The following is a 25,842-nucleotide window of genomic DNA, read 5'->3' as shown; positions in this document are numbered from 1 at the left end:
TTGAAGAGGTCATGTTGCCCTATGCTGAAGAGGACATGCCCTTGAAATGGTTGTTTCAACAAGACAATGACCCAAAACACACTAGTAAACGGGCAAAGTCTTGGTTCCAAACCAACAAAATTAATGTTATGGAGTGGCCAGCCCAATCTCCAGACCTTAATCCAATTGAGAACTTGTGGGGTGATATCAAAAATGCTGTTTCTGAAGCAAAACCAAGAAATGTGAATGAATTGTGGAATGTTGTTAAAGAATCATGGAGTGGAATAACAGCTGAGAGGTGCCACAAGTTGGTTGACTCCATGCCACACAGATGTCAAGCAGTTTTAAAAAACTGTGGTCATACAACTAAATATTAGTTTAGTGATTCACAGGATTGCTAAATCCCAGAAAAAAAAAATGTTTGTACAAAATAGTTTTGAGTTTGTACAGTCAAAGGTAGACACTGCTATTTTTTTGAACACACCCCTTTCAACTAATTGCCCAATTGCACAGCCTTAAGAGCGTGCATATCATGAATGCTGGGTCTTGTTTGTTTTCTGACAATCTACTGAACCTACTGGTAACTTGTTTGCCACGTAGCAATAAAAAATATACTAAAAACCTTGATTATTCTGGTTAGTCACATTGTACTGCTATTATTTTGAACAATACTGTATATTTTGCTGCACTGAGTGTTTCAACTACTCTGACGAGTCCTTCAGTCCCTGCTGCTGAAAAACAGCCCAAAACACAAGTCTGCTACCAGCACACTTTACTCTGTTGAGATACTGCAGGTGATGAGCAGAGCTGGTTTCCTTCAAACAAGACACTTAGAATCTGTAGGGTGTTCTTCTGAAACATACCACTATCTCCCTGGTCTTCACTTAGCAAGTTTGAACCTGCTACCTATTGATCTGAAATTTAATAATCGTACAGTGAATTATACCTTATTCCATTAGCCAGACATAATGTTTAGACTGTAGCTGAAGATCAACGGAAGATGAGTTGAGTATAATACAGATCTTCTTTTCAGCCCTGACCTGGCCCTCCGATGATGTCCACATACTTTTAAAATAATCTACTTTTAAAAGTAAAAAACTTTTTACTTCAGTGATATGCTTACAGGTTATACATGCTTACTTAACGATAAGCCTCTGCACCATACTTGCCCCACAAACAGGCCTTGAAGGAGTAGTTCACTTTAAAATGAAGATTAGCCCATTATTTACTCTCCCTCAAGTCATCCAAGGTGTATGTGACTTTCTTGTTGATTGCAATTCACTCCCATTATAAAGCTCAGAAACATCATGGTGCTAATTAATATAACTCTTAATGTATTGGTCTGGAAGAAGAAAGTCACATACACCTAGGATGACTTGAGGGAGAGTAAATAATGGGCTAATCTTCATTTTAAAGTGAACTAATTATTTAATAGGCCTTTAAGCTACATGAAGTATAAAGTGATAGTAACTACTCAATTAGATCAGTTATAGTGCTAGGAGTACTAGCCCATGCACACGTGTAGAATACATATTTGATCAACAGTCATGAATTAATTAAATGTATTAATATTATTATAAGGCATTTCTGGTAATTAAAAGTCCATTAATTGGAGAAAACATTGATATTAAAGCACATGGTTGCCGACACAGTTTTAGAGTTTTTTATTTTATTTTGTAATGCTGGTGAATAATTATACAAATTGCAGTGAAGTTTGCTGTTCTAGACTCACATGGAGTATGGGTTGGGGAAAAAACTGACGGGAACGTTTTTAATATATTTTATAAGGAAAAATAATTTCATTTGTGAAAAAGTTGAGTGACGTAATTTAACCCGGGAAAAATTTTTTTTTGGCGGGAGCCGTGACGAGTTGAGTTCGTCATTCGCGCGAGGAGACAGATCGTCAGAGAGGTAAGTTCACTAGCTTGTTTTATAAACTCTTATCTTTTCAAATTGTGAAACTTTGACCAAATAAACAAATGATTGATAGCTACCTAGATATACAGACCAGCAAATGACTACATCTGGTGCTCGCCTATAGTATGAAGACGACGAGTAACGAACGTTATTTAGGTGAGCTAAATTAGCGTTAGACCGAAGCCAATCGTTAGGCCTGTCATAAACAATATTATTGTCATTTTAAGACAATTTTGTGCCACTTAGTATTTAATCATAATATAAAAGCATAATAATAAAATTAGGCATAACGTTATACACTTTAAAAAGACAACAACCATTTAATTATTTTGATAAGTGGTGTCAAAAAAACACTGAATGAAAAAAAAAACTTAAATAAAGAGTAAATAATCATTGTAAAATAATAATACTAATAAAAAAGCGCAAAGTACGTTACAAGTAGAGAAGAGAAAAGGTGCACACTATTGCTGAGTTAAGTTAGCGGGCAGATGTGTGTCTGAACGAGCCTCAGCGAGACTGATCTGATAATAAAACAGGTTTTTTATGTGCACCATTTTGCGCTGTGACGTATTAACTTGCTCAAGAACAGTGGATTGCGGCTTTGAAATCGAGCGCATTTAGATTTGTTCTGTAACGTTAGTTGTCATGAAAACACGATGGCGTGTTCTTCAGCTTCTGTAGGGCGCTGTGTGTTTGAAGGAGAACACAACACCACAGCGCGATCTGCGAGATGTGCTGCCACTCATTATCATATAAACATACTGGGCGAAGGATTGCGTCACCAGACGGTTTTGAGGTCATGTAGATATTGTGAGTTATGTCGATATATTATTGATTATTGCGACAGGCCTAATGCTCGCTAGTTGCAGATAATTTGAGAAAAATCGATTCTCAAAAATGTCGACAGAACAACCGCATGCCTTTTTCAACATTTATAACCCTACTAAATTTTGATTAATATGTATTCTTTAGTCAATTTTTTATTTGAGAAATACATGTTTCGTGTGTAATTAGCAAGCATGATCAAGTTGGTAAGTGAGTGTAAAGCTGACTGGAAAGTAATGCAATCAAGATTGAAATATTAGTGACTGAGTTTTTGATAATTTGCTTTCTAACTATCCTTTCCAGAATTTAAATGTATTACTGCATGTCATGTCTAAACGGAAGCGATTTAGTCCTGTGGAGGATGCCACTGCACACATTCTGTCTGGCAAAGACAAACCATGCCTTGAGGAGAGATTCATTAACTCTCATAAAGGTTAGTAACCGTATTTCAGTGCTTCTTCAATCAGAGCAGCTTTTCACATAAATTTAAACTGAACCGATTATGGAAGTTTGCATGTCCTGTAATTAATGTGTGCATGCCCTTTAAAGGCTAGGTCAATTGAATAAAGAACAACTTAATTTCTACAGAGACACTTAATATTCAAGACGTGCCATCTCTGTCTTTATCATAGGTAGAGGTGTGTTTGCTAGCATGTCCATTGACAAAGGATGCTTCATTCTTGAATACCGTGGAGAGTTACTTTCCCAAGAGGAGAGCCAAACAAGACAGAATAGATACAATGAAACAGAAAATACCTTCTTGTTTGAGTTTGATTGGAATGGAAGGCAATGGTGGTAGGTTTTGGGAACCATTTTTTCAGACTATTTTTGACTTATTGGAAACAAATTTCATGTTTTTTTTTTTCTCTCTCCCATTTTAGCATTGATGCCTCAAAAGAAGATGGTTCACTTGGGAGACTAGTGAACGATAATAACAAGACTCCTAACTGTAAAGTGAAAAAAATTAGTGTTGAAGGTAAACCACATCTGTGTTTGTTTTCGGTTAAGGCCATAGCTTCAGGAGAAGAATTAACATACAACTATGGAGATTCAGACTGGCCATGGCGTACTCAGGTAATCAGGTCTCTATTTAGTTTGTGTTGGTATTGTGGAGTTATGTGTTAATTGACATTCTGCGTTTTATTACCTGATGAACAGGACAGAACAACGTAAACAATCTCTGGACTGTCTATTAAATAAAAATAATGCAGTATTGACACAGCATTGCACAGTGCAGTCATACACACTTTTTTTTTTTGTTCAAAATGGCCTTCAAATGTTCAGAGCATGTTCTCTCTTTACAGTTGAACCAAGCAGTCCCTCACAATGAGGAGAACATACCATCAGAAGACAGTACACATTTTCCTGACAAAATAAACTGTCCCAAGCCAGCTGAACAGGTATTTTTGGTTTAAGTCCAGCTCTTCATCTTCTGATAAGGTGCCATGGGCATATTGATCCATTTAGATCCACAGTAGAATTCAAATCTAATCTATTTTAGTATTGATTAATAGACCTATTTTTAACATAATGATGTCCTCATTTTTAAACTGTGACGTTGTTTGAGGATTCCATGAGTGTGTGATGAGAGTCTGTCCACTGTACTGACATTGATGTGTTGTGAAACTTGCCGTGTGTGTGTGTGGATGTCCTGATGTTTCTCCAGTGTGAAATATATATAGTGTGTTTGTCTTAATTATGGATGATTGGTGTGGAATCAGATGGAATGTGTTTTGTATGCTTTCGCACGTTACAGCGATGACTGTAACGAGAGTTACAGATCCATTTGCTGTTGAATATCTTTGTAATTGCTTGTTTCTGCCTTGATCTAATGTGTATGTTCTTATTGAATCAGATTGGGAGTTATTTGTCTGAACCCAGGCCTTCAAATAGTGGTCAATCCACCGACCACAACAGTGACCATTCATCCACAGCCTCTGACATGATGGAGAACCATTCTCAGGTTAGATCTCTTGCACTAAACCCCTGTCACATGGACCGATGGCAAAAAGCACTAACCAAATTGAGACAACCATTGGTTGCCCATAGCAACACCAATCACTGAACTCAACACTGTACAGCCAATCATCCCTACTCGATCTTAGCACTGTTTTGACTTGTACTTTATGCAACTGCATTATAGGCTTGCCGTGATAGACAGAGCTGACATTGATACTGTTGTTAAGCCGCAACACTGGTTATGTCACTTGCCCACCGTGGCACCCCCCCCCCCCCCCCCCACCGTCTTTTTATAGACGTTTCATAGTTTGTCCTCATTTTTAAACTGTGACGTTGTTTGAGGATTCCATGAGTGTGTGATGAGAGTCTGTCCACTGTACTGACATTGATGTGGTGTGAAACTAGCCATGTGTGTGTGTATGTGTGTGTGTGGATGTCCTGATGTTTCACCAGTGTGAAATAAACATAAATTCACTGTGGATTCTGTTCTCTCTTTACAGGTGAACCAAGCAGTCCCTCACAATGAGGAGAACATACCATCAGAAGAGGGTACACACCTTTCTGACAAAATAAACTGTCCCAAGCCAGCTGAACAGGTAGACATTTTTGGTTTAAGTCCAGCTCTTGATCTTCTGATAAGGCGTAACAGGCATTAGTAATGGGAATCTTTAGTCACCTCACAAGCAAATTCGAGAATAATTCTTGATCTACCCTTTTTCCCCCATATTAATTAATCAGTTTACTGACTTGAGAATCTTAAATTCCTTAAATTTACATAACCTAACATAAGCAATTAAGTAATTTTAAAAAGTATTACAAATTAAAAAATAAATAATTATTAAAACAGTCGTATGTTAAGTAGTTTTGGTCGATATGCCCATTTTTCAGATCGTCATATCGTCAGCCTGTGAGATCGACGAGTTTAATTGAACTGCTGCATCAGCCATACAGCGCTCCGGACCGCACGTTCATAACGAGACCAACGCACCACCACAGAAACAAGAATGAGATGCATTCTAACATAACTGTGGCATTTAAGTCAGTGAGGGCTCGTTTAAAAGAGTGCACATATATAGGCCGTTCAGATTACTTGTTAAAGTTGAATGAATTACCTTATATCTGCAGACGATGTGCATCTGTTTGAGGATGCAGACTCTGAAACGGCCAAAACTATGTATTTTGCATGCATCACATTATAGTGCGGTGTGCATGAAAATAACAACATGGCGGCAGAGCAAACTTATCATCCATAGTGCTTCTCACATAGTCCTTCTACCTCATCACCAGATAGTGTGTGTTATAAGTTAAGTGATCAGTCTTTAAGAGAAGGACTACGTGTGATCCACTATGAATGATAAGTTTCCTCTGCCGTCTTGTTATTATTTGTCTTTACTTTATTTGTAACGCCAAGAAAGTGTTAAGCTCTTATGTAAGAGAAGAGCGCGTTGCCGTGTACCAGCCATTAAATGTGTCGGACACCAACTCCTCGTTTTTTTTTTTCTCTTTCATTTCATGGATTTAGTGAGTTATCCGAGTCAAAGCGGACACCTTCTTCAGTGACTAACGTTACAGGCTCTAATCCGCTTTTGCATGTGCGCGTGTGTGTGTGTCATAGACTGTATAAAAGCAGGTGTGTGTCTGAAACGCAGTGCTGAAGTGAAATAGCTGGGCAGTTTGATAGCCGAATTATAATAGGCCACCTAATAAAAATAAATTTGGTTTTAATTATTGTTATTAATACATTAATAGGAGAATGAGCCTAATATCGTCTTGATTATCGACAGAGAAATCTGCTTACGATGATATCTCTGACTATCGTCGAAACACGATTCTATCGTTTATTGGCACAACCCTAATGTTTAGAATTTTAAACTAATATAGCTTCAAAACATAAATAACTAACATTTAATTATAATATTAATTTATCCGTGTAATCATGTCTAAAAATATATTAATTATGTCTACCAAGCTCTGATAATGTATGGAATATTATATTAACAGACTATCCAAATGTTAATAAAACAGCAGGCCTATACCTTCAGAAACACGGATGTGTCTGTCACTTTTTTATAGTATGGTTCACACAGAAACGAAATTAGTCATAATTTACCCAGGTTGTTCTAAACCTGCATACAGTTCTTTCTTCTGCTGAACACAAAAGATACTTTGAAGAATGTGTCTCAATCAAACAGCTGATGGTTGTAACTTCCAAAGTAAGGTAAAAAAAAAAAAAGAAAATGTCAAAAAAAAAACATTGGGCACCAGAACCGGTTTGGTTACCCACATTATTTACATTTTTTCTTTTATGTTAAACGGAAGAAAGACATTTTCAGGTTTAGGTTAACGTGTTGTGTAAACAATCTTTTTAACTTTTTTGGGTGAACTGTCCCTTTAATTCAGACAGTCCACCGTGATCAACTGAAATGCATCACTGCAAACCTTGCGTTCATCATTAGTTACTTGACAGACAAATTGATAACTTTCCCATTCAGCGCTCCATCTGGAGAGTCTTGTGTTAAGAGGGCAGATGTTAGCTTCTAGATGTGTTAAACTGCGCAGGTTTGTTGAACGCATGCTGCGCTCGTGTGAAAGGGCTTTAAAGGCGCGCGTTCTGGAGACTCCATCGCTATGGAAACAAAGATGCCAAAATCACATGCAAATGAGCTTTTCTAATAGCCTACTTTTATTTAAATGCATTTCTTTATAATTGCTCTTAGTATTGTAAACAGTGCAAACTAGTTATTTATTTATTCAAATGTGTTGGCCTGTGTAAAATACGGGACATATCGTGTCCCATATTGTTTTGATATGGGGTGCATAATTTTACCTTTAAATACGGGACGATTTTGTATTTTAAGGGACGGGTGGCAACCCTAATCACTGACTGTGTTTATATGAATTTTACGTCACAAAACCATTTTGATACGCAAGTGCATTAACCCAATTAGACTTGGTTGCGCACAGCTGCATGCACGAGCAGTCTTCACAAACAAAGCGCGCGTCAGCATTTGAAATGAAAAGTCATATTGAATGGGCATATTGATCCATTTAGATCCACAGTAGAATTCAAATCTAATCTATTTTAGTATTGATTAATAGACCTATTTTTAACATAATGATGTCCTCATTTTTAAACTGTGACGTTGTTTGAGGATTCCATGAGTGTGTGATGAGAGTCTGTCCACTGTACTGACATTGATGTGTTGTGAAACTTGCCGTGTGTGTGTGTGGATGTCCTGATGTTTCTCCAGTGTGAAATATATATAGTGTGTTTGTCTTAATTATGGATGATTGGTGTGGAATCAGATGGAATGTGTTTTGTATGCTTTCGCACGTTACAGCGATGACTGTAACGAGAGTTACAGATCCATTTGCTGTTGAATATCTTTGTAATTGCTTGTTTCTGCCTTGATCTAATGTGTATGTTCTTATTGAATCAGATTGGGAGTTATTTGTCTGAACCCAGGCCTTCAAATAGTGGTCAATCCACCGACCACAACAGTGACCATTCATCCACAGCCTCTGACATGATGGAGAACCATTCTCAGGTTAGATCTCTTGCACTAAACCCCTGTCACATGGACCGATGGCAAAAAGCACTAACCAAATTGAGACAACCATTGGTTGCCCATAGCAACACCAATCACTGAACTCAACACTGTACAGCCAATCATCCCTACTCGATCTTAGCACTGTTTTGACTTGTACTTTATGCAACTGCATTATAGGCTTGCCGTGATAGACAGAGCTGACATTGATACTGTTGTTAAGCCGCAACACTGGTTATGTCACTTGCCCACCGTGGCACCCCCCCCCCCCCCCCACCGTCTTTTTATAGACGTTTCATAGTTTGTCCTCATTTTTAAACTGTGACGTTGTTTGAGGATTCCATGAGTGTGTGATGAGAGTCTGTCCACTGTACTGACATTGATGTGGTGTGAAACTAGCCATGTGTGTGTGTATGTGTGTGTGTGGATGTCCTGATGTTTCACCAGTGTGAAATAAACATAAATTCACTGTGGATTCTGTTCTCTCTTTACAGGTGAACCAAGCAGTCCCTCACAATGAGGAGAACATACCATCAGAAGAGGGTACACACCTTTCTGACAAAATAAACTGTCCCAAGCCAGCTGAACAGGTAGACATTTTTGGTTTAAGTCCAGCTCTTGATCTTCTGATAAGGCGTAACAGGCATTAGTAATGGGAATCTTTAGTCACCTCACAAGCAAATTCGAGAATAATTCTTGATCTACCCTTTTTCCCCCATATTAATTAATCAGTTTACTGACTTGAGAATCTTAAATTCCTTAAATTTACATAACCTAACATAAGCAATTAAGTAATTTTAAAAAGTATTACAAATTAAAAAATAAATAATTATTAAAACAGTCGTATGTTAAGTAGTTTTGGTCGATATGCCCATTTTTCAGATCGTCATATCGTCAGCCTGTGAGATCGACGAGTTTAATTGAACTGCTGCATCAGCCATACAGCGCTCCGGACCGCACGTTCATAACGAGACCAACGCACCACCACAGAAACAAGAATGAGATGCATTCTAACATAACTGTGGCATTTAAGTCAGTGAGGGCTCGTTTAAAAGAGTGCACATATATAGGCCGTTCAGATTACTTGTTAAAGTTGAATGAATTACCTTATATCTGCAGACGATGTGCATCTGTTTGAGGATGCAGACTCTGAAACGGCCAAAACTATGTATTTTGCATGCATCACATTATAGTGCGGTGTGCATGAAAATAACAACATGGCGGCAGAGCAAACTTATCATCCATAGTGCTTCTCACATAGTCCTTCTACCTCATCACCAGATAGTGTGTGTTATAAGTTAAGTGATCAGTCTTTAAGAGAAGGACTACGTGTGATCCACTATGAATGATAAGTTTCCTCTGCCGTCTTGTTATTATTTGTCTTTACTTTATTTGTAACGCCAAGAAAGTGTTAAGCTCTTATGTAAGAGAAGAGCGCGTTGCCGTGTACCAGCCATTAAATGTGTCGGACACCAACTCCTCGTTTTTTTTTTTCTCTTTCATTTCATGGATTTAGTGAGTTATCCGAGTCAAAGCGGACACCTTCTTCAGTGACTAACGTTACAGGCTCTAATCCGCTTTTGCATGTGTGCGTGTGTGTGTGTCATAGACTGTATAAAAGCAGGTGTGTGTCTGAAACGCAGTGCTGAAGTGAAATAGCTGGGCAGTTTGATAGCCGAATTATAATAGGCCACCTAATAAAAATAAATTTGGTTTTAATTATTGTTATTAATACATTAATAGGAGAATGAGCCTAATATCGTCTTGATTATCGACAGAGAAATCTGCTTACGATGATATCTCTGACTATCGTCGAAACACGATTCTATCGTTTATTGGCACAACCCTAATGTTTAGAATTTTAAACTAATATAGCTTCAAAACATAAATAACTAACATTTAATTATAATATTAATTTATCCGTGTAATCATGTCTAAAAATATATTAATTATGTCTACCAAGCTCTGATAATGTATGGAATATTATATTAACAGACTATCCAAATGTTAATAAAACAGCAGGCCTATACCTTCAGAAACACGGATGTGTCTGTCACTTTTTTATAGTATGGTTCACACAGAAACGAAATTAGTCATAATTTACCCAGGTTGTTCTAAACCTGCATACAGTTCTTTCTTCTGCTGAACACAAAAGATACTTTGAAGAATGTGTCTCAATCAAACAGCTGATGGTTGTAACTTCCAAAGTAAGGTAAAAAAAAAAAAAGAAAATGTCAAAAAAAAAACATTGGGCACCAGAACCGGTTTGGTTACCCACATTATTTACATTTTTTCTTTTATGTTAAACGGAAGAAAGACATTTTCAGGTTTAGGTTAACGTGTTGTGTAAACAATCTTTTTAACTTTTTTGGGTGAACTGTCCCTTTAATTCAGACAGTCCACCGTGATCAACTGAAATGCATCACTGCAAACCTTGCGTTCATCATTAGTTACTTGACAGACAAATTGATAACTTTCCCATTCAGCGCTCCATCTGGAGAGTCTTGTGTTAAGAGGGCAGATGTTAGCTTCTAGATGTGTTAAACTGCGCAGGTTTGTTGAACGCATGCTGCGCTCGTGTGAAAGGGCTTTAAAGGCGCGCGTTCTGGAGACTCCATCGCTATGGAAACAAAGATGCCAAAATCACATGCAAATGAGCTTTTCTAATAGCCTACTTTTATTTAAATGCATTTCTTTATAATTGCTCTTAGTATTGTAAACAGTGCAAACTAGTTATTTATTTATTCAAATGTGTTGGCCTGTGTAAAATACGGGACATATCGTGTCCCATATTGTTTTGATATGGGGTGCATAATTTTACCTTTAAATACGGGACGATTTTGTATTTTAAGGGACGGGTGGCAACCCTAATCACTGACTGTGTTTATATGAATTTTACGTCACAAAACCATTTTGATACGCAAGTGCATTAACCCAATTAGACTTGGTTGCGCACAGCTGCATGCACGAGCAGTCTTCACAAACAAAGCGCGCGTCAGCATTTGAAATGAAAAGTCATATTGAATGGGCATATTGATCCATTTAGATCCACAGTAGAATTCAAATCTAATCTATTTTAGTATTGATTAATAGACCTATTTTTAACATAATGATGTCCTCATTTTTAAACTGTGACGTTGTTTGAGGATTCCATGAGTGTGTGATGAGAGTCTGTCCACTGTACTGACATTGATGTGTTGTGAAACTTGCCGTGTGTGTGTGTGGATGTCCTGATGTTTCTCCAGTGTGAAATATATATAGTGTGTTTGTCTTAATTATGGATGATTGGTGTGGAATCAGATGGAATGTGTTTTGTATGCTTTCGCACGTTACAGCGATGACTGTAACGAGAGTTACAGATCCATTTGCTGTTGAATATCTTTGTAATTGCTTGTTTCTGCCTTGATCTAATGTGTATGTTCTTATTGAATCAGATTGGGAGTTATTTGTCTGAACCCAGGCCTTCAAATAGTGGTCAATCCACCGACCACAACAGTGACCATTCATCCACAGCCTCTGACATGATGGAGAACCATTCTCAGGTTAGATCTCTTGCACTAAACCCCTGTCACATGGACCGATGGCAAAAAGCACTAACCAAATTGAGACAACCATTGGTTGCCCATAGCAACACCAATCACTGAACTCAACACTGTACAGCCAATCATCCCTACTCGATCTTAGCACTGTTTTGACTTGTACTTTATGCAACTGCATTATAGGCTTGCCGTGATAGACAGAGCTGACATTGATACTGTTGTTAAGCCGCAACACTGGTTATGTCACTTGCCCACCGTGGCACCCCCCCCCCACCGTCTTTTTATAGACGTTTCATAGTTTGTCCTCATTTTTAAACTGTGACGTTGTTTGAGGATTCCATGAGTGTGTGATGAGAGTCTGTCCACTGTACTGACATTGATGTGGTGTGAAACTAGCCATGTGTGTGTGTATGTGTGTGTGTGGATGTCCTGATGTTTCACCAGTGTGAAATAAACATAAATTCACTGTGGATTCTGTTCTCTCTTTACAGGTGAACCAAGCAGTCCCTCACAATGAGGAGAACATACCTTTGGAGGAAGATATATGTTTTCCTTCCAACATGAGCAAAAAGTCAACTGAACAAGTAATGCCATGTGGTACATTAACCAAGCTCCAATTAAGTAATAATTTCAGACTGAAAGAAAATCAAGACAGATGTGCTCAACGCTATGAACAACTGTCAACACTTGAAACTAAGAGAGGGATGACTGATTACTCGCAGAATAATGAATCTGAGGTATGTGCTGTTTTTTTGTTGTTGGTGGGGGCATCAAAATGGCTTTCAGTATTCATATGTTTAATATTCTTCATAGGGGCATGTAATACAATAATGTTTTCCCCACAGATATCTTGTGAGGAATCCTCCTTTTCTGACTACAGTGACAACGATTATGTCCCTGGTACAGACTGTAGCTCATCAGACAACAGTTGTGAAAGTGAAGAACTAAATATCTGCCATGTCGAGCCAGCAAAGGGAGGTGCTGTTGAGTTTAAGAGTACAACAGACAATAGTACAAGCTCATCCTATCACCGTTCCACATCTGTGACACCGATGCCTACTAAAATGCAAAAAAATAGATACAAGAAGATACAATATTGTGCCTATTGTCAGAAGCCATACTCTAAAATTGCACGGCACTTGGAGTTTGTTCATCGCAATGAACTTGAGGTAGCTAAGGCATTCAGCTTCGATAAAAGGTCAAAGGAAAGAAGAGTGAGACTACGCCTTTTGAAAAGTAGAGGGAACTTTGCCCATAATGCTGCAGTTTCAAAAGCCGGAAATGGGGAAATGGTTGCTTGCAGACGGCCCAAAGAAGTAAAATCTACCTATGACTTCACTCACTGTATCCACTGTCAGGGTCTATACAACAGAAAGACACTATGGAGACACATCCGAACATGCCCCCAGAACCCCAAAAATGAAAACCGCACAATTGGGCAGAAGAGAGTTCAGTCAATCAACAGCTTGACCCTTCCTCCACCAGTGGATGTTAGCAAAAGTCTGTGGACCATTGCTTGTGAGATGGTGAATGATGAAGTTTCAGATGTTGTCAGGAATGATCGATACATTCTTCTTTTAGGGGAGCAGATGTACAACAGGCTGAAGTCACATTCAGGAAGAAATTACTACATTAAGCAGAAAATGAGGGAAGTAGCAAGGTTGCTCATCACTGCCAGATCACTGACACCCATTCATAATATGGAGGACTTCATCCAACCCTGCAACTTTCCTCACGTTATAAAAGCAGTAAGAGCAGTGGCAGGATTTAGTGAGGAGGCAAACACCTACAAGATTCCATCACTGGCACTGAAGCTTGGACACAGCTTGGTGAAGATTGCCAACTCTGTGGAATGCAATGCACTGATGTCAGGACGCGACACGGCTGCGGAGTCTGCACGAAATTTCAGACGTTTGTATGAAAGCAAATGGAATGAGGTAGTGTCTGCAGCTGCACTGACTACTCTGGGAGAAGCTAAATGGAATAAGCCACAAGTTCTACCATTTACAGATGATGTCAAAACACTGCACTCATTTTTGAACTCAAAACAGCAGGAATATGTGGATGCCCTTCAAGAAAAACCAAATGACAAAAACTTTGCCAATCTTTGCAAAGTCATGCTAACACAGATCATTATTTTTAATAGACGAAGAGAGGGTGAAGTTTCCAGGATGAATATTCAATCTTACACGTCTAGAGACCAGGCACCAATGCACAAAGATATCGCTGTGGGACTCAGTGACTTTGAGAAAAAACTTTGTGGGTACTTCCAAAGGGTGGAAATACGTGGTAAAAGGGGGAGGAAGGTACCAGTGTTGCTGACCCCTAATATGATTGTGGCCATGGATCTCCTTGTAAACATGAGAGAAAGGTGTCAAGTTCCTGTTGAAAACAAGCATTTGTTTGCTCGTCCAGGTGCTCTGTCTCACTATTGTGGTGGAGACTGTATTCACCAGTATGCCCGAGCCAGTGGAGCAAAGCATCCAGATGCCCTTTGCTCAACAAAGCTGCGTAAGCAAGTAGCTACAATGTCCACAGTATTAAACCTAAAAGACAATGAGATGGATCAACTGGCCAACTTCCTTGGCCATGATATCAGAGTTCATCGGGAGTTCTACCGCCTCCCTGAAAGCACTCTACAGCTTGCAAAGATTAGTAAACTCCTCATTGCAATGGAAAAAGGGGCACTGCCCGAACTCCAGGGTAAAGGATTAGATGGTATAACAATAGATCCACAAGGTAAATATAATTGTGTAATATGCAATTCAACACAATCGGTAATCAGGATTAATTGTATTTCACAATAATTTATATTCTGTAGAGTATTAGGAGTGTTGTCAATATTTCCTAAAATATCAAACATTGGGTATTTAATTTAGGGATGCACCGGTTGACCAGCCATAAATCAGAACCGGACTGTTTTTGGTCTTTTTTTCGCCAATTTATAAGGAAGTGTGCCCATGTGCACAGACTACATTGTAATCATTCGCTATCATGTCATTTGTGTGGAAGTTTTTCGAAATCTGTGCGCAGGATACGGGCAGCCGTTCAGCACTTTTTTGTTCAGCACAACTTTGCGCGTGTTGGATGAGAAACGAAACAGACTAAACCGTGAAAAAACTGAAATGCTTTTTTTGTTTGTTTTGTAAAGTAGAACTTGCATACACGTTGAAGCCAGAAGTAAACGTCAGTTCTGTTAAGGATTTTTTTTTTTTTTTTTTACCTTAAAATTACATCGACTTAATTTGATTTTAAAATCACCTGCTGTAGCACACTGAAAAAAAGTGTTTCATTCATCCAATTAAAAAATTTTAGGGTAATGATTCACATCTATATTTTTTAACTTTTTAACTTCATTGGCTCAAGTAAAAAAATATAGATGTGAATCATTACCCTATTTTTTTTTTTTATTTGTTGATGAATGAAACACTTTGCATCTTTGGTTTATTCGCACCAACATTATTTGATTTTGGAATAATTTATTTATATAGTACACTTTTATTTAGTCTCACTGGTAAAGACCTTTTATTCAAAACCAAATTTAAAAACTAAAACAAATAATGAATGCTGATTAAGAAACCACTTATTTGATGTATATATGCATTTAGCAGACGCATTTTTCCAAAGCGACATACAGTGCATTCAGATTCCCTGGAAATCAAACCCACAACCTTGCGCTGCTAATGCAATGCTCTACCACTTGAGCCACAGGAACACTTTTGTATTGTTTGGATTGTAGAACTATGTAGTTGTTGCCTTTAATTTCACATGGTTACAGTTAATCTTTTAATTTAAGGCCAGTTCTCTGTAGTTTCAACCCAATTCAGAAACAAAAGCTAAATGCTGATGTCTGTACCATCTATGTTTGTATTGAATGTAGGCTACTGTACTTACTGTGCAGTTACTTCCATTATTTCAGATGGTTACGGTTGTTTTCAATAGCCAAAAGCCAGTTTGGCCTATTAAATACTAAATAAAATCTTGTTTATGCACACTTTCCTTCTTTTATTGTTTGTTGCTCAAAAAAAAAACTAAACAATCGGAAATCAGAAACGGCCAGTTTACTTGTAAAAAAAAAAATCGGTATCGGAATCGGCCATGAAAAATCATGATTGGTGCATCCCTAATTTTAATACAGAAGCAATCTAGTACAAGTTTAGCTTCACAGATTTTTGTAATGGGCCACATTGAGAGAAAATGAAGTAGAAATGGTGTGATAGTGGCATTCAACAACTTTATGCTTTTGTCCTAATTAGATGAAATGGATGTGTCGAGCAACAGTTCCAGTGATGAGGCAGAACCGCAAACTTTAAGCTGCAGAAGACAAGAGTATGAGGATCATGTGAATGGTACATACGTTTATTCAAATTCTATACATTATTATTCCTCCAGCTCTGCCTCTACTCCATTACTCTGGATAATTCCGCTGGATAGGAAGTGTACATTTCAGCAATTGCATGAGTAACTGTGCTGTACTTTAGATAGTTGCTTTTTTTTTCCACAATCAGCAGGCAACCTGCAAGACGAGGGACGTCAAGACGAGGGACTTAAAGTTTCTTCAAAGAAAAACCCCAATGTTGTTTCAAACCCATTAAAGCTTAGTTTTGTCTTCGGAACACAATTTTAAGATATTTTGGATAAGGAGGCTTGTGACTGTAGCATAGACTGCCAAGTAAATTACACTTTCATGGTCCAGGAAAGTATGAAAAGCATTGTCAGAGTGGTCCATCTGCCATCAGTGGTTCAACCGTAACTTTATGAAGTGACGAGAATACTTTTTGTACACTAAGAAAACAAAAATAATGACCCCAGATGGACTATTCTGGCAATGTTTTTCATACTTTTCTGGACCTTGACATAGTTATTTACATGGCAGTCTATGGGACAGTCACAAGCCTCCCGGTTTTCATCCAGAATATCTTAAATTGTGTTCTGAAGATGAACGAAGCTTTTACGGGTTTGGAACGACATGGGGGTAAGTAATTATTGACAATTTTTATTTTGGGGTGGAGTAACCCTTTAGCTTAAAGTCATAAGAATACCACATGTATTGTAAAGATAGCAAAGAGAGCAAAATTAAGAGAATTAACATAGCCTTTCAAAGTAGTACAATAAAGCATTGGCATGTACTTATTATTCATGTAAAGAATTAATTAATTGATTAAAAAAATGCTTCATCATAGGCTCCCAGAAATCACTTGTTCGTAGACCAAAATCCTCCTCCATGGTAGACCTGGACGATGCCAATCTCAAACAAGGTAACCATGTTTTATTAGGAGATTAGTTTAGGACATGTGGTCCCAATACGTAGGTGTGATTTAGACATCAGTGTGTGTGTGTGTGTAGCTCAGGACTCAGTCTTCAACATGGTCCCAATATGTAGGTGTGATTTAGACATCAGTGTGTGTGTGTGTAGCTCAGGACTCAGTCTTCAACATGGTCCCAATATGTAGGTGTGATTTAGACATCAGTGTGTGTGTGTGTGTAGCTCAGGACTCAGTCTTCAACATGGTCCCAATATGTAGGTGTGATTTAGACATCAGTGTGTGTGTGTGTAGCTCAGGACTCAGTCTTCAACATGGTCCCAATATGTAGGTGTGATTTAGATATCAGTGTGTGTGTGTGTAGCTCAGGACTCAGTCTTCAACATGGTCCCAATATGTAGGTGTGATTTAGACATCAGTGTGTGTGTGTGTGTAGCTCAGGACTCAGTCTTCAACATGGTCCCAATATTTAGGTGTGATTTAGACATCAGTGTGTGTGTGCGCGTGTAGCTCAGGACTCAGTCTTCAACATGGTCCCAATATGTAGGTGTGATTTAGACATCAGTGTGTGTGTGTGTGTAGCTCAGGACTCAGTCTTCAACATGGTCCCAATATGTAGGTGTGATTTAGACATCAGTGTGTGTGTGTGTGTAGCTCAGGACTCAGTCTTCAACATGGTCCCAATATGTAGGTGTGATTTAGACATCAGTGTGTGTGTGTGTGTAGCTCAGGACTCAGTCTTCAACATGGTCCCAATATGTAGGTGTGATTTAGACATCAGTGTGTGTGTGTGTGTAGCTCAGGACTCAGTCTTCAACATGGTCCCAATATGTAGGTGTGATTTAGACATCAGTGTGTGTGTGTGTAGCTCAGGACTCAGTCTTCAACATGGTCCCAATATGTAGGTGTGATTTAGATATCAGTGTGTGTGTGTGTGTAGCTCAGGACTCAGTCTTCAACATGGTCCCAATATGTAGGTGTGATTTAGACATCAATGTGTGTGTGTGTGTAGCTCAGGACTCAGTCTTCAACATGGTCCCAATACGTAGGTGTGATTTAGACATCAGTGTGTGTGTGTGTAGCTCAGGACTCAGTCTTCAACATGGTCCCAATATGTAGGTGTGATTTAGACATCAGTGTGTGTGTGTGTGTAGCTCAGGACTCAGTCTTCAACATGGTCCCAATATAGCCCCTTTTACACTGCCATTCCGGCAAATACACGGGTAAAGTGTTCTGGCAATTGTTCACGGGTCACTAGATTTTGCACTTTCACACTGCCAGTGATTACCTGGGATATGTGCGTGCTTTCAGACACAACCCGTAAAGGCCCTGTAACGACACGTGACATCAGGGCGTGACGTGTAATGTACGAGTCAAAAACGTTAGGCATGTTATACTTTCACTGAAGCAAGCGAACGATCTCGGCGTCAGCGCGGCAAGTGAGGAACTAACTGATCTCTGCTTCATTACAGTTTGCACATATTTTTTCGTCCGAACGTTGATCTTCCTTCAAAACACCTGGTAAAAGAGTCACACGATAACGTGCATCATCACTACAACACGGCATTAGATCTGGCTTTTGTTCACACATCGCTCGTCCCGGGATTGAACCCGGCAATGTTACTAGGTCCCCGACCCGGGTTTAATGCCGGAATCAATCCCAGGACGTGATTGCTTTCACACAGAAGGCGACCCAGCAATGTTCCGACAATTTTCCGGGTCCAACGTGCATGTGAAAGGGGCTTATGTAGGTGTGATTTAGACATCGGTGTGTTTGTGTGTAGCTTCACACTGCATGCGTGAGCGGCGCGTGAGCATAACTACAGTGTCACTGCAGCTACAGAGTATTCAAACTGGAAGCGTTTGTACAGCATCACAGCAGTAGCTCCAAAGCTGCATATTTCTCTACAAAGACAACTATAAATTTGTCTTTAGAGGTTTGTCAGTCATAAACTTTTTGAAGTCTTGAAAGTTTGTTAAAACGGGGAATTGCATGTAAATGGTAAACAACGAAAACAGCTCCTGTTCTTTCAGTCAGACAAATACACAACATGCAGTTTAAAACGTTTTTTTTAATTTATTTTTTTATTTTAAACATACTGGAGGCAGGGTGTAGACTAATGTTAATGTGTTTCGCACTGATGGATGAAGGGTGTAGACTAATGTAAACGTGTGTCACGCTGCTGGAGGTGGGGTGTAGACTAATGTAAATGTGTGTCGTGCTGCTGGAGGTGGGGTGTAGACTAATGTAAATGTGTGTCGCGCTGCTGGAGGTGGGGTGTAGACTAATGTAAATGTGTGTCGCGCTGATGGAGGTGGGGTGTAGTCTAATGTAAATGTGTGTCGCGCTGCTGGAGGTGGGGTGTAGACTAATGTAAATGTGTGTCATGCTGATGGATGAAGGGTGTAGTCTAATGTAAATGTGTGTCGCGCTGCTGGAGGTGGGGTGTAGACTAATGTAAATGTGTGTCACGCTGATGGAGGTGTGGTGTAGACTAATGTAAATGTGTTTTGCGCTGATGGAGGTGGGGTGTAGACTAATGTAAATGTGTGCTGTGCTGATGGAGGTGGGGTGTAGTCTAATGTAAACGTGTGTCACGCTGATGGAGGTGGGGTGTAGACTAATGTAAATGTGTGTCGTGCTGATGGATGAAGGGTGTAGACTAATGTAAATGTGTGTCGTGCTGATGGATGAAGGGTGTAGACTAATGTAAACGTGTGTCGCGCTGATGGAGGTGGGGTGTAGACTAATGTAAACGTGTGTCGCGCTGATGGAGGTGGGGTGTAGACTAATGTAAATGTGTGTCGCGCTGCTGGAGGTGGGGTGTAGTCTAATGTAAATGTGTGTCGCGCTGCTGGAGGTGGGGTGTAGTCTAATGTAAACGTGTCGCGCTGCTGGAGGTGGGGTGTAGTCTAATGTAAACGTGTCGCGCTGATGGAGGTGGGGTGTAGACTAATGTAAACGTGTGTCGCGCTGATGGAGGTGGGGTGTAGACTAATGTAAACGTGTGTCGCGCTGATGGAGGTGGGGTGTAGACTAATGTAAACGTGTGTCGCGCTGATGGAGGTGGGGTGTAGACTAATGTAAACGTGTGTCGCGCTGATGGAGGTGGGGTGTAGACTAATGTAAACGTGTGTCGCGCTGATGGAGGTGGGGTGTAGACTAATGTAAATGTGTGTCGTGCTGATGGATGAAGGGTGTAGACTAATGTAAATGTGTGTTGTGCTGATGGATGAAGGGTGTAGACTAACGTAAACGTGTGTCGCGCTGATGGAGGTGGGGTGTAGACTAATGTAAATGTGTGTCGTGCTGATGGATGAAGGGTGTAGACTAATGTAAATGTGTGTTGTGCTGATGGATGAAGGGTGTAGACTAATGTAAACGTGTGTCGCGCTGATGGAGGTGGGGTGTAGACTAATGTAAATGTGTGTCGTGCTGATGGATGAAGGGTGTAGACTAATGTAAATGTGTGTTGTGCTGATGGATGAAGGGTGTAGACTAACGTAAACGTGTGTCGCGCTGATGGAGGTGGGGTGTAGACTAATGTAAATGTGTGTCGTGCTGATGGATGAAGGGTGTAGACTAATGTAAATGTGTGTTGTGCTGATGGATGAAGGGTGTAGACTAATGTAAACGTTTGTCACGCTGCTGGAGGTGGGGTGTAGTCTAATGTAAATGTGTGTCGTGCTGATGTAGGTGGGATGTAGACTAATGTAAACGTGTGTCACGCTGATGGAGGCGGGGTGTAGACTAATGTAAAAGTGTGTCGCGCTGCTCTAGGTGGGATGTAGACTAATGTAAACGTGTGTCACGCTGATGGAGGCGGGGTGTAGACTAATGTAAAAGTGTGTCGCGCTGCTCTAGGCGGGGTGTCGACTAATGTAAACGTGTTGTGATGCTCACGCATATCCCATAAACACAACAACTATGAAATGAAGAAGTGTAGGCAATCTAGGACAGGCACCAATGGTCAGAATATTATAGACAAAAGAATAAAGATTAGCAGCAGTTGAGAGTCAGGTATCATATTTGCAATACCAAAGAACCATTCCATTTCCATAATCAGTCCTTTATGGGAAGCATGAATGTCTCGTAGTCTAAAAACTTTAGCATGATGTGGAAAAAAAAATATTGGAGTCGGTATGTTACTTCATTTTATTAGTGTTAATTTATTTTATTAAACTGGATTAGGGCTGTAGCTATCGAATATTTTAGTAATCGAGTATTCTACCAAAAATTCAATCGATTAATCGAGTAATTGGATAAAATGTGTTTTTGCTTAATTAAAGTGTAATATTAATTATGCACGAGAAAATAAGACTCCTGGGTCTCTTAAAATGAACAACTAAGTTTCCTTTTTTAGAAAAAAAAATATTTGTATTTTTTAAATGCATAGAATGCATTACATCAAAAAATAACATTTAATTATTACCCATTATTTCTCTGTCTGTACTTGTACTGTGAACAATGACAATAAAGTTGACAGATGAATTAAGTGCATTTAAGTGCCATTCAGTTGGGGTTTTAAATAAAGCATTTTCTGAGATGCACATAAAACATTCATTTAATTTATCTTTTAATTATTGAAAATTTACTTAACTTTTTGGTAAACAAAGGGGATTTACTATAATAAAAAAAAACATGGAAGAAATGTTGTGTGATTTAAAACTTAAAAAAAAAAAAAGTTTTATTTTTATTATTTTTTTTATTTATTTTTTTTTTAGTAGTAGGCTATGTACATTCTGCTGAACAACAGTCTTTAACCGCACTTTTATTTCGACGGGTTGGCGTACCTTTACAGTTCTGTGTATGTGATGTGACGCTAGTTTTACTCAAATCAAACGGTCAAATGCTCATGAAATGACTGTCAGAGCAGTTCTGGAGATGTTGTTCATGTGTTCACGTCTTATTTAGAGAGACAGCAGATGCTGAATTCACCGCGAGCTTCATGCGCTCTTCCGTGTGTTTAATGAATGAAGACGCGCTTCTGCTCAATTCATTAACACAGAACATGCAGGATTCATATTTAAACAGACTATTCCGGCTTAATATTTACAGATATTAGTCCATATCGTGATTTGATGTAAGTGCAATGACCTATTTTTGATGAATTCATTCAAAATTTGGCAAATTCCTTGCCATACTGCGTTAAACTGTAAAATTAGTTTTTATTACTGGATTCCGCGATTCCCTCCGCGTTTCCTGCATCGCGGAAGTCATAGGGCCCTAGTTGTGGTATGCCAGCTTTATCTTGCAATGGACACACGCCACGACGTTCTCTTTACGTTTTCCTGCACCCTCAAATCAAAACACTGCTGACTCATTGCAGTGTGCGATTCCGGACGCAGCGCTTGTGTCTCCTTCCGCTTTGTGGGTGATGTAATCGCATTGTCACATTAAAAAAAATCATTGCCAAAGAACCTGACGTGAGATTTAAAATAAATTAAAAGAGGCTTCGAGGCAGAGGAATTTGCCTCGATCATTTTTTGTAATCGAGTTACTCAATTTACTCGAGGAATCGTTTCAGCCCTAAACTGGATAAATCGTAACACCTTTTTATATTTTATGTGGTGTCATGATTTACTTTTGATAAAAAGGTTTATTATTGTATGTTCGTTTGGCATTTCATTTATTGTATACCCTTTAAATGTGCATATTGAAAGAACAGCAGCAGCAGAAAGAAGTATGGTGTAACATTTATTCGAAACACTTGTATTTGGTACTTGCTACCTTATATCTTTACTCTTTCCTTTGATTCTTTTCATGGCTTTGGAAAACTTTTCTCGGGTGTTTCTCTACATCAATTTTTGCATAACTCTGGGTCACCGACACCAAGCTTTGTTGCAATTACTTTCTAGGAATTAAATGCTTTCTCTGAATCTTTTAAAGGTCCCATTCTTCGTGTTCCCATGTTTTAAACTTTAGTTAGTGTGTAATGTTGTGAGAAACTCCTCTTTGTTCATAACCCCTCCTCTAGCCCCAGCTGGCCCGCTTTGGCCCAAGGTTTTCGTCGGGCCAAAAAACCCTGGCCGTTGGCCCAGAGGAAGCCCCGGCGAGGCACGATCAAGCCCCGGAAGTGACAGTGGAAACGCGACTGGCACTGGCACGCACTAGCACGCCCGCTTTAAGCTCGCCAGTGGAAACGCGGCTAATGTGTGTGTGTAGCTCAGGACTCAGTCTTCAACATGGTCCCAATATGTAGGTGTGATTTAGACATCAGTGTGTGTGTGTGTAGCTCAGGACTCAGTCTTCAACATGGTCCCAATATTTAGGTGTGATTTAGACATCAGTGTGTGTGTGTGTGTGTAGCTCAGGACTCAGTCTTCAACATGGTCCCAATATTTAGGTGTGATTTAGACATCAGTGTGTGTGTGTGTGTGCGCGCGTGTAGCTCAGGACTCAGTTTTCAACATGGTCCCAATATGTAGGTGTGATTTAGACATCAGTGTGTGTGTGTGTAGCTCAGGACTCAGTCTTCAACATGGTCCCAATATGTAGGTGTGATTTAGACATCAGTGTGTGTGTGTGTAGCTCAGGACTCAGTCTTCAACATGGTCCCAATATGTAGGTGTGATTTAGATATCAGTGTGTGTGTGTGTGTAGCTCAGGACTCAGTCTTCAACATGGTCCCAATATGTAGGTGTGATTTAGACATCAGTGTGTGTGTGTGTAGCTCAGGACTCAGTCTTCAACATGGTCCCAATATGTAGGTGTGATTTAGACATCAGTGTGTGTGTGTGTAGCTCAGGACTCAGTCTTCAACATGGTCCCAATATGTAGGTGTGATTTAGACATCAGTGTGTGTGTGTGTAGCTCAGGACTCAGAACACTGTTTTATGGGTTTTTGTTTTCTCTGGCTTTGACTGATTTGCCTTATTAAATGTAAATCCTAATTTTTTTTTTTAGGCACAAAAGTCAGTGTCAAAAAGAAGTGGTCGGAAGAAGAGGTTGGGGCAGTTGAAAAGCATTTGATGCATTTCATACGCAGCTGTCGAGTTCCTGGGAAGACGGACTGTGTCTCATGCCTGTTAGCTGAGCCTGAAGCACTGAAAAACAGAGACTGGTCTGCTATTAAGTTTTATATTAATAACAGAATTACTGCATTGAAAAGACAACAGAGTCGGTAGGACCGATTTTTTTTTTTTTTTTTATACATTTATACGCTGTTAAATCAATTTGAAGTTAAGGCTTTATGAAGTCCTCTTTGATTTTAAGCAAGAATTGTTAAAAACAAAAATTTGGGTAACACTTTATAATAATGTTCAGTTGTAAGTAATGTATAAGTGATTTAGTTATAATGAGGAACTAATAATTTACAAAACGACTTAACGTTCACAATGTTAAGATTTAAAAATCTTTTGGTAAGTTATCTGAAAAAATAGCATCTTAAAATAATAAAACAGATCCTTAGTAAAGGGCTAAGAAGTTATTAGCTAATATATTATTTATCACTTATCACAGCATTAAAGTACTCCATGTGTGTCAGAGAAGACATCTGTCTAACCCTCACCAGTGAGCACTTACATTGTAGTACACACTACAAAGTGTTCAGAACCTGTATGTAAACACATTAATAAATCATTTACAAAGCTTTCTGCGTCCCCTAATCTAAAGTGTACACTACTCATCAGTTGTAAATGTTTTGCAAACCTGCTGGTTACTGGTTGTGTGTGTATGCACTCCAGGGTGAACGATCTACAAATGATGAGTAAAACGTTTACAACTGATGAGTAGTGTACACTTTAGATTAGGGGACACAGAAAGCTTTGTAAATGATTTATTAATGTGTTTACATACAGGTTCTGAACACTTTGTAGTGTGTACTACAATGTAAGTGCTCACTGGTGAGGGTTAGACAGATGTCTTCTCTGACACACATGGAGTATTTTAATGCTGTGAGATAATAGTACAAAGTTGACATTTCAATGATTTATAATCAATTGATTCTGTATTAACTAGTAACTGAACTAGTAACTATTAAAGGGATAGTTCACACAAAGAAGAAAATTCTGTCATCATTTATTCACGCTCATGTCGTTCCAAACCTGTATGAGTTGCTTTCTTATGTTAAACATGAAGATATTTTGAAGATTGCGGGTAATGTTTAACATAAGAAAGCAACTCATACAGGTTTGGAATGGCATGAGCGTGAGTAAATGGTGACAGAATTTTCTTCTTTGTGTGAACCATCCCTTTTACCAGTTTGTAAGGATCTCTTTGATTAATTCATGATGCAATTTTTTTAAGATAACCTATGACAGATTTGTAAATCGTTAGCATATTATTTAATAACTTGTGAGTGTATAGAATGTTTTGTAAATTATTAGTTCATCATTATCTAATCATTTATAAATGACTTATAACTGAACATTATTATAAAGTTTTACCCAAAATTTTGTTAAGGCATCAGTTCCCGGGACGCCAGTTCCATTGCGTAACATTCAATGTTTTCACATGTTGTTTTTTTTATAATTTGTTTCTACAATTGGGATGCTGTTTCATAATAAATCATACTCCGCTGTCGAGTTCCTGGGATGATGAACTGTGTCTCATGCCTGTTGGCTGAACCTGAGGCACTGAAAAACAGTCATAGTTTTAAATTATCCTTTTAAATCAATTTAAATCAATAAATGAATTTAAGGCTTTATAATTGCCTCTTTGAGTTTAGCAAAAAAATGTAAAAACAACACTGAATGTTTTCACATGCTTGTTTGTGTCTGCGATTTAAGATGCAGTTTTATAATAAATGTTGCTTGTTGCTACAGCAATAAAACCATTCTTGTGAATTTGGTAGTAGATCTTTACTTCAT

At 38.9% G+C, this 25,842-nt stretch overlaps 1 protein-coding gene across 1 annotated transcript; it reads left to right on the top strand.

Moving 5' to 3' along the window:
* Positions 1–1,864: 1,864 nt before the first annotated feature.
* LOC128018574 (uncharacterized) lies at positions 1,865–24,491 on the top strand. Its single transcript, XM_052604164.1, has 15 exons — positions 1,865–1,890; positions 3,025–3,154; positions 3,354–3,516; positions 3,603–3,795; positions 4,026–4,121; positions 4,577–4,684; positions 5,181–5,276; positions 8,121–8,228; positions 8,723–8,818; positions 11,663–11,770; positions 12,259–12,504; positions 12,613–14,506; positions 16,024–16,116; positions 16,951–17,025; positions 23,939–24,491. Exons 2-15 carry the CDS (start codon positions 3,049–3,051, stop codon positions 24,157–24,159), a joined length of 3,603 nt encoding a protein of 1,200 aa, XP_052460124.1. The 5' UTR covers positions 1,865–1,890; positions 3,025–3,048; the 3' UTR covers positions 24,160–24,491.
* The last annotated feature ends 1,351 nt before the right edge of the window (positions 24,492–25,842 follow it).

The sequence above is a fragment of the Carassius gibelio genome, chromosome A8, assembly GCF_023724105.1.
Source record: "Carassius gibelio isolate Cgi1373 ecotype wild population from Czech Republic chromosome A8, carGib1.2-hapl.c, whole genome shotgun sequence".
NCBI lineage: Eukaryota > Metazoa > Chordata > Actinopteri > Cypriniformes > Cyprinidae > Carassius > Carassius gibelio.
This window is presented reverse-complemented; position numbering and strand designations above follow the sequence as displayed.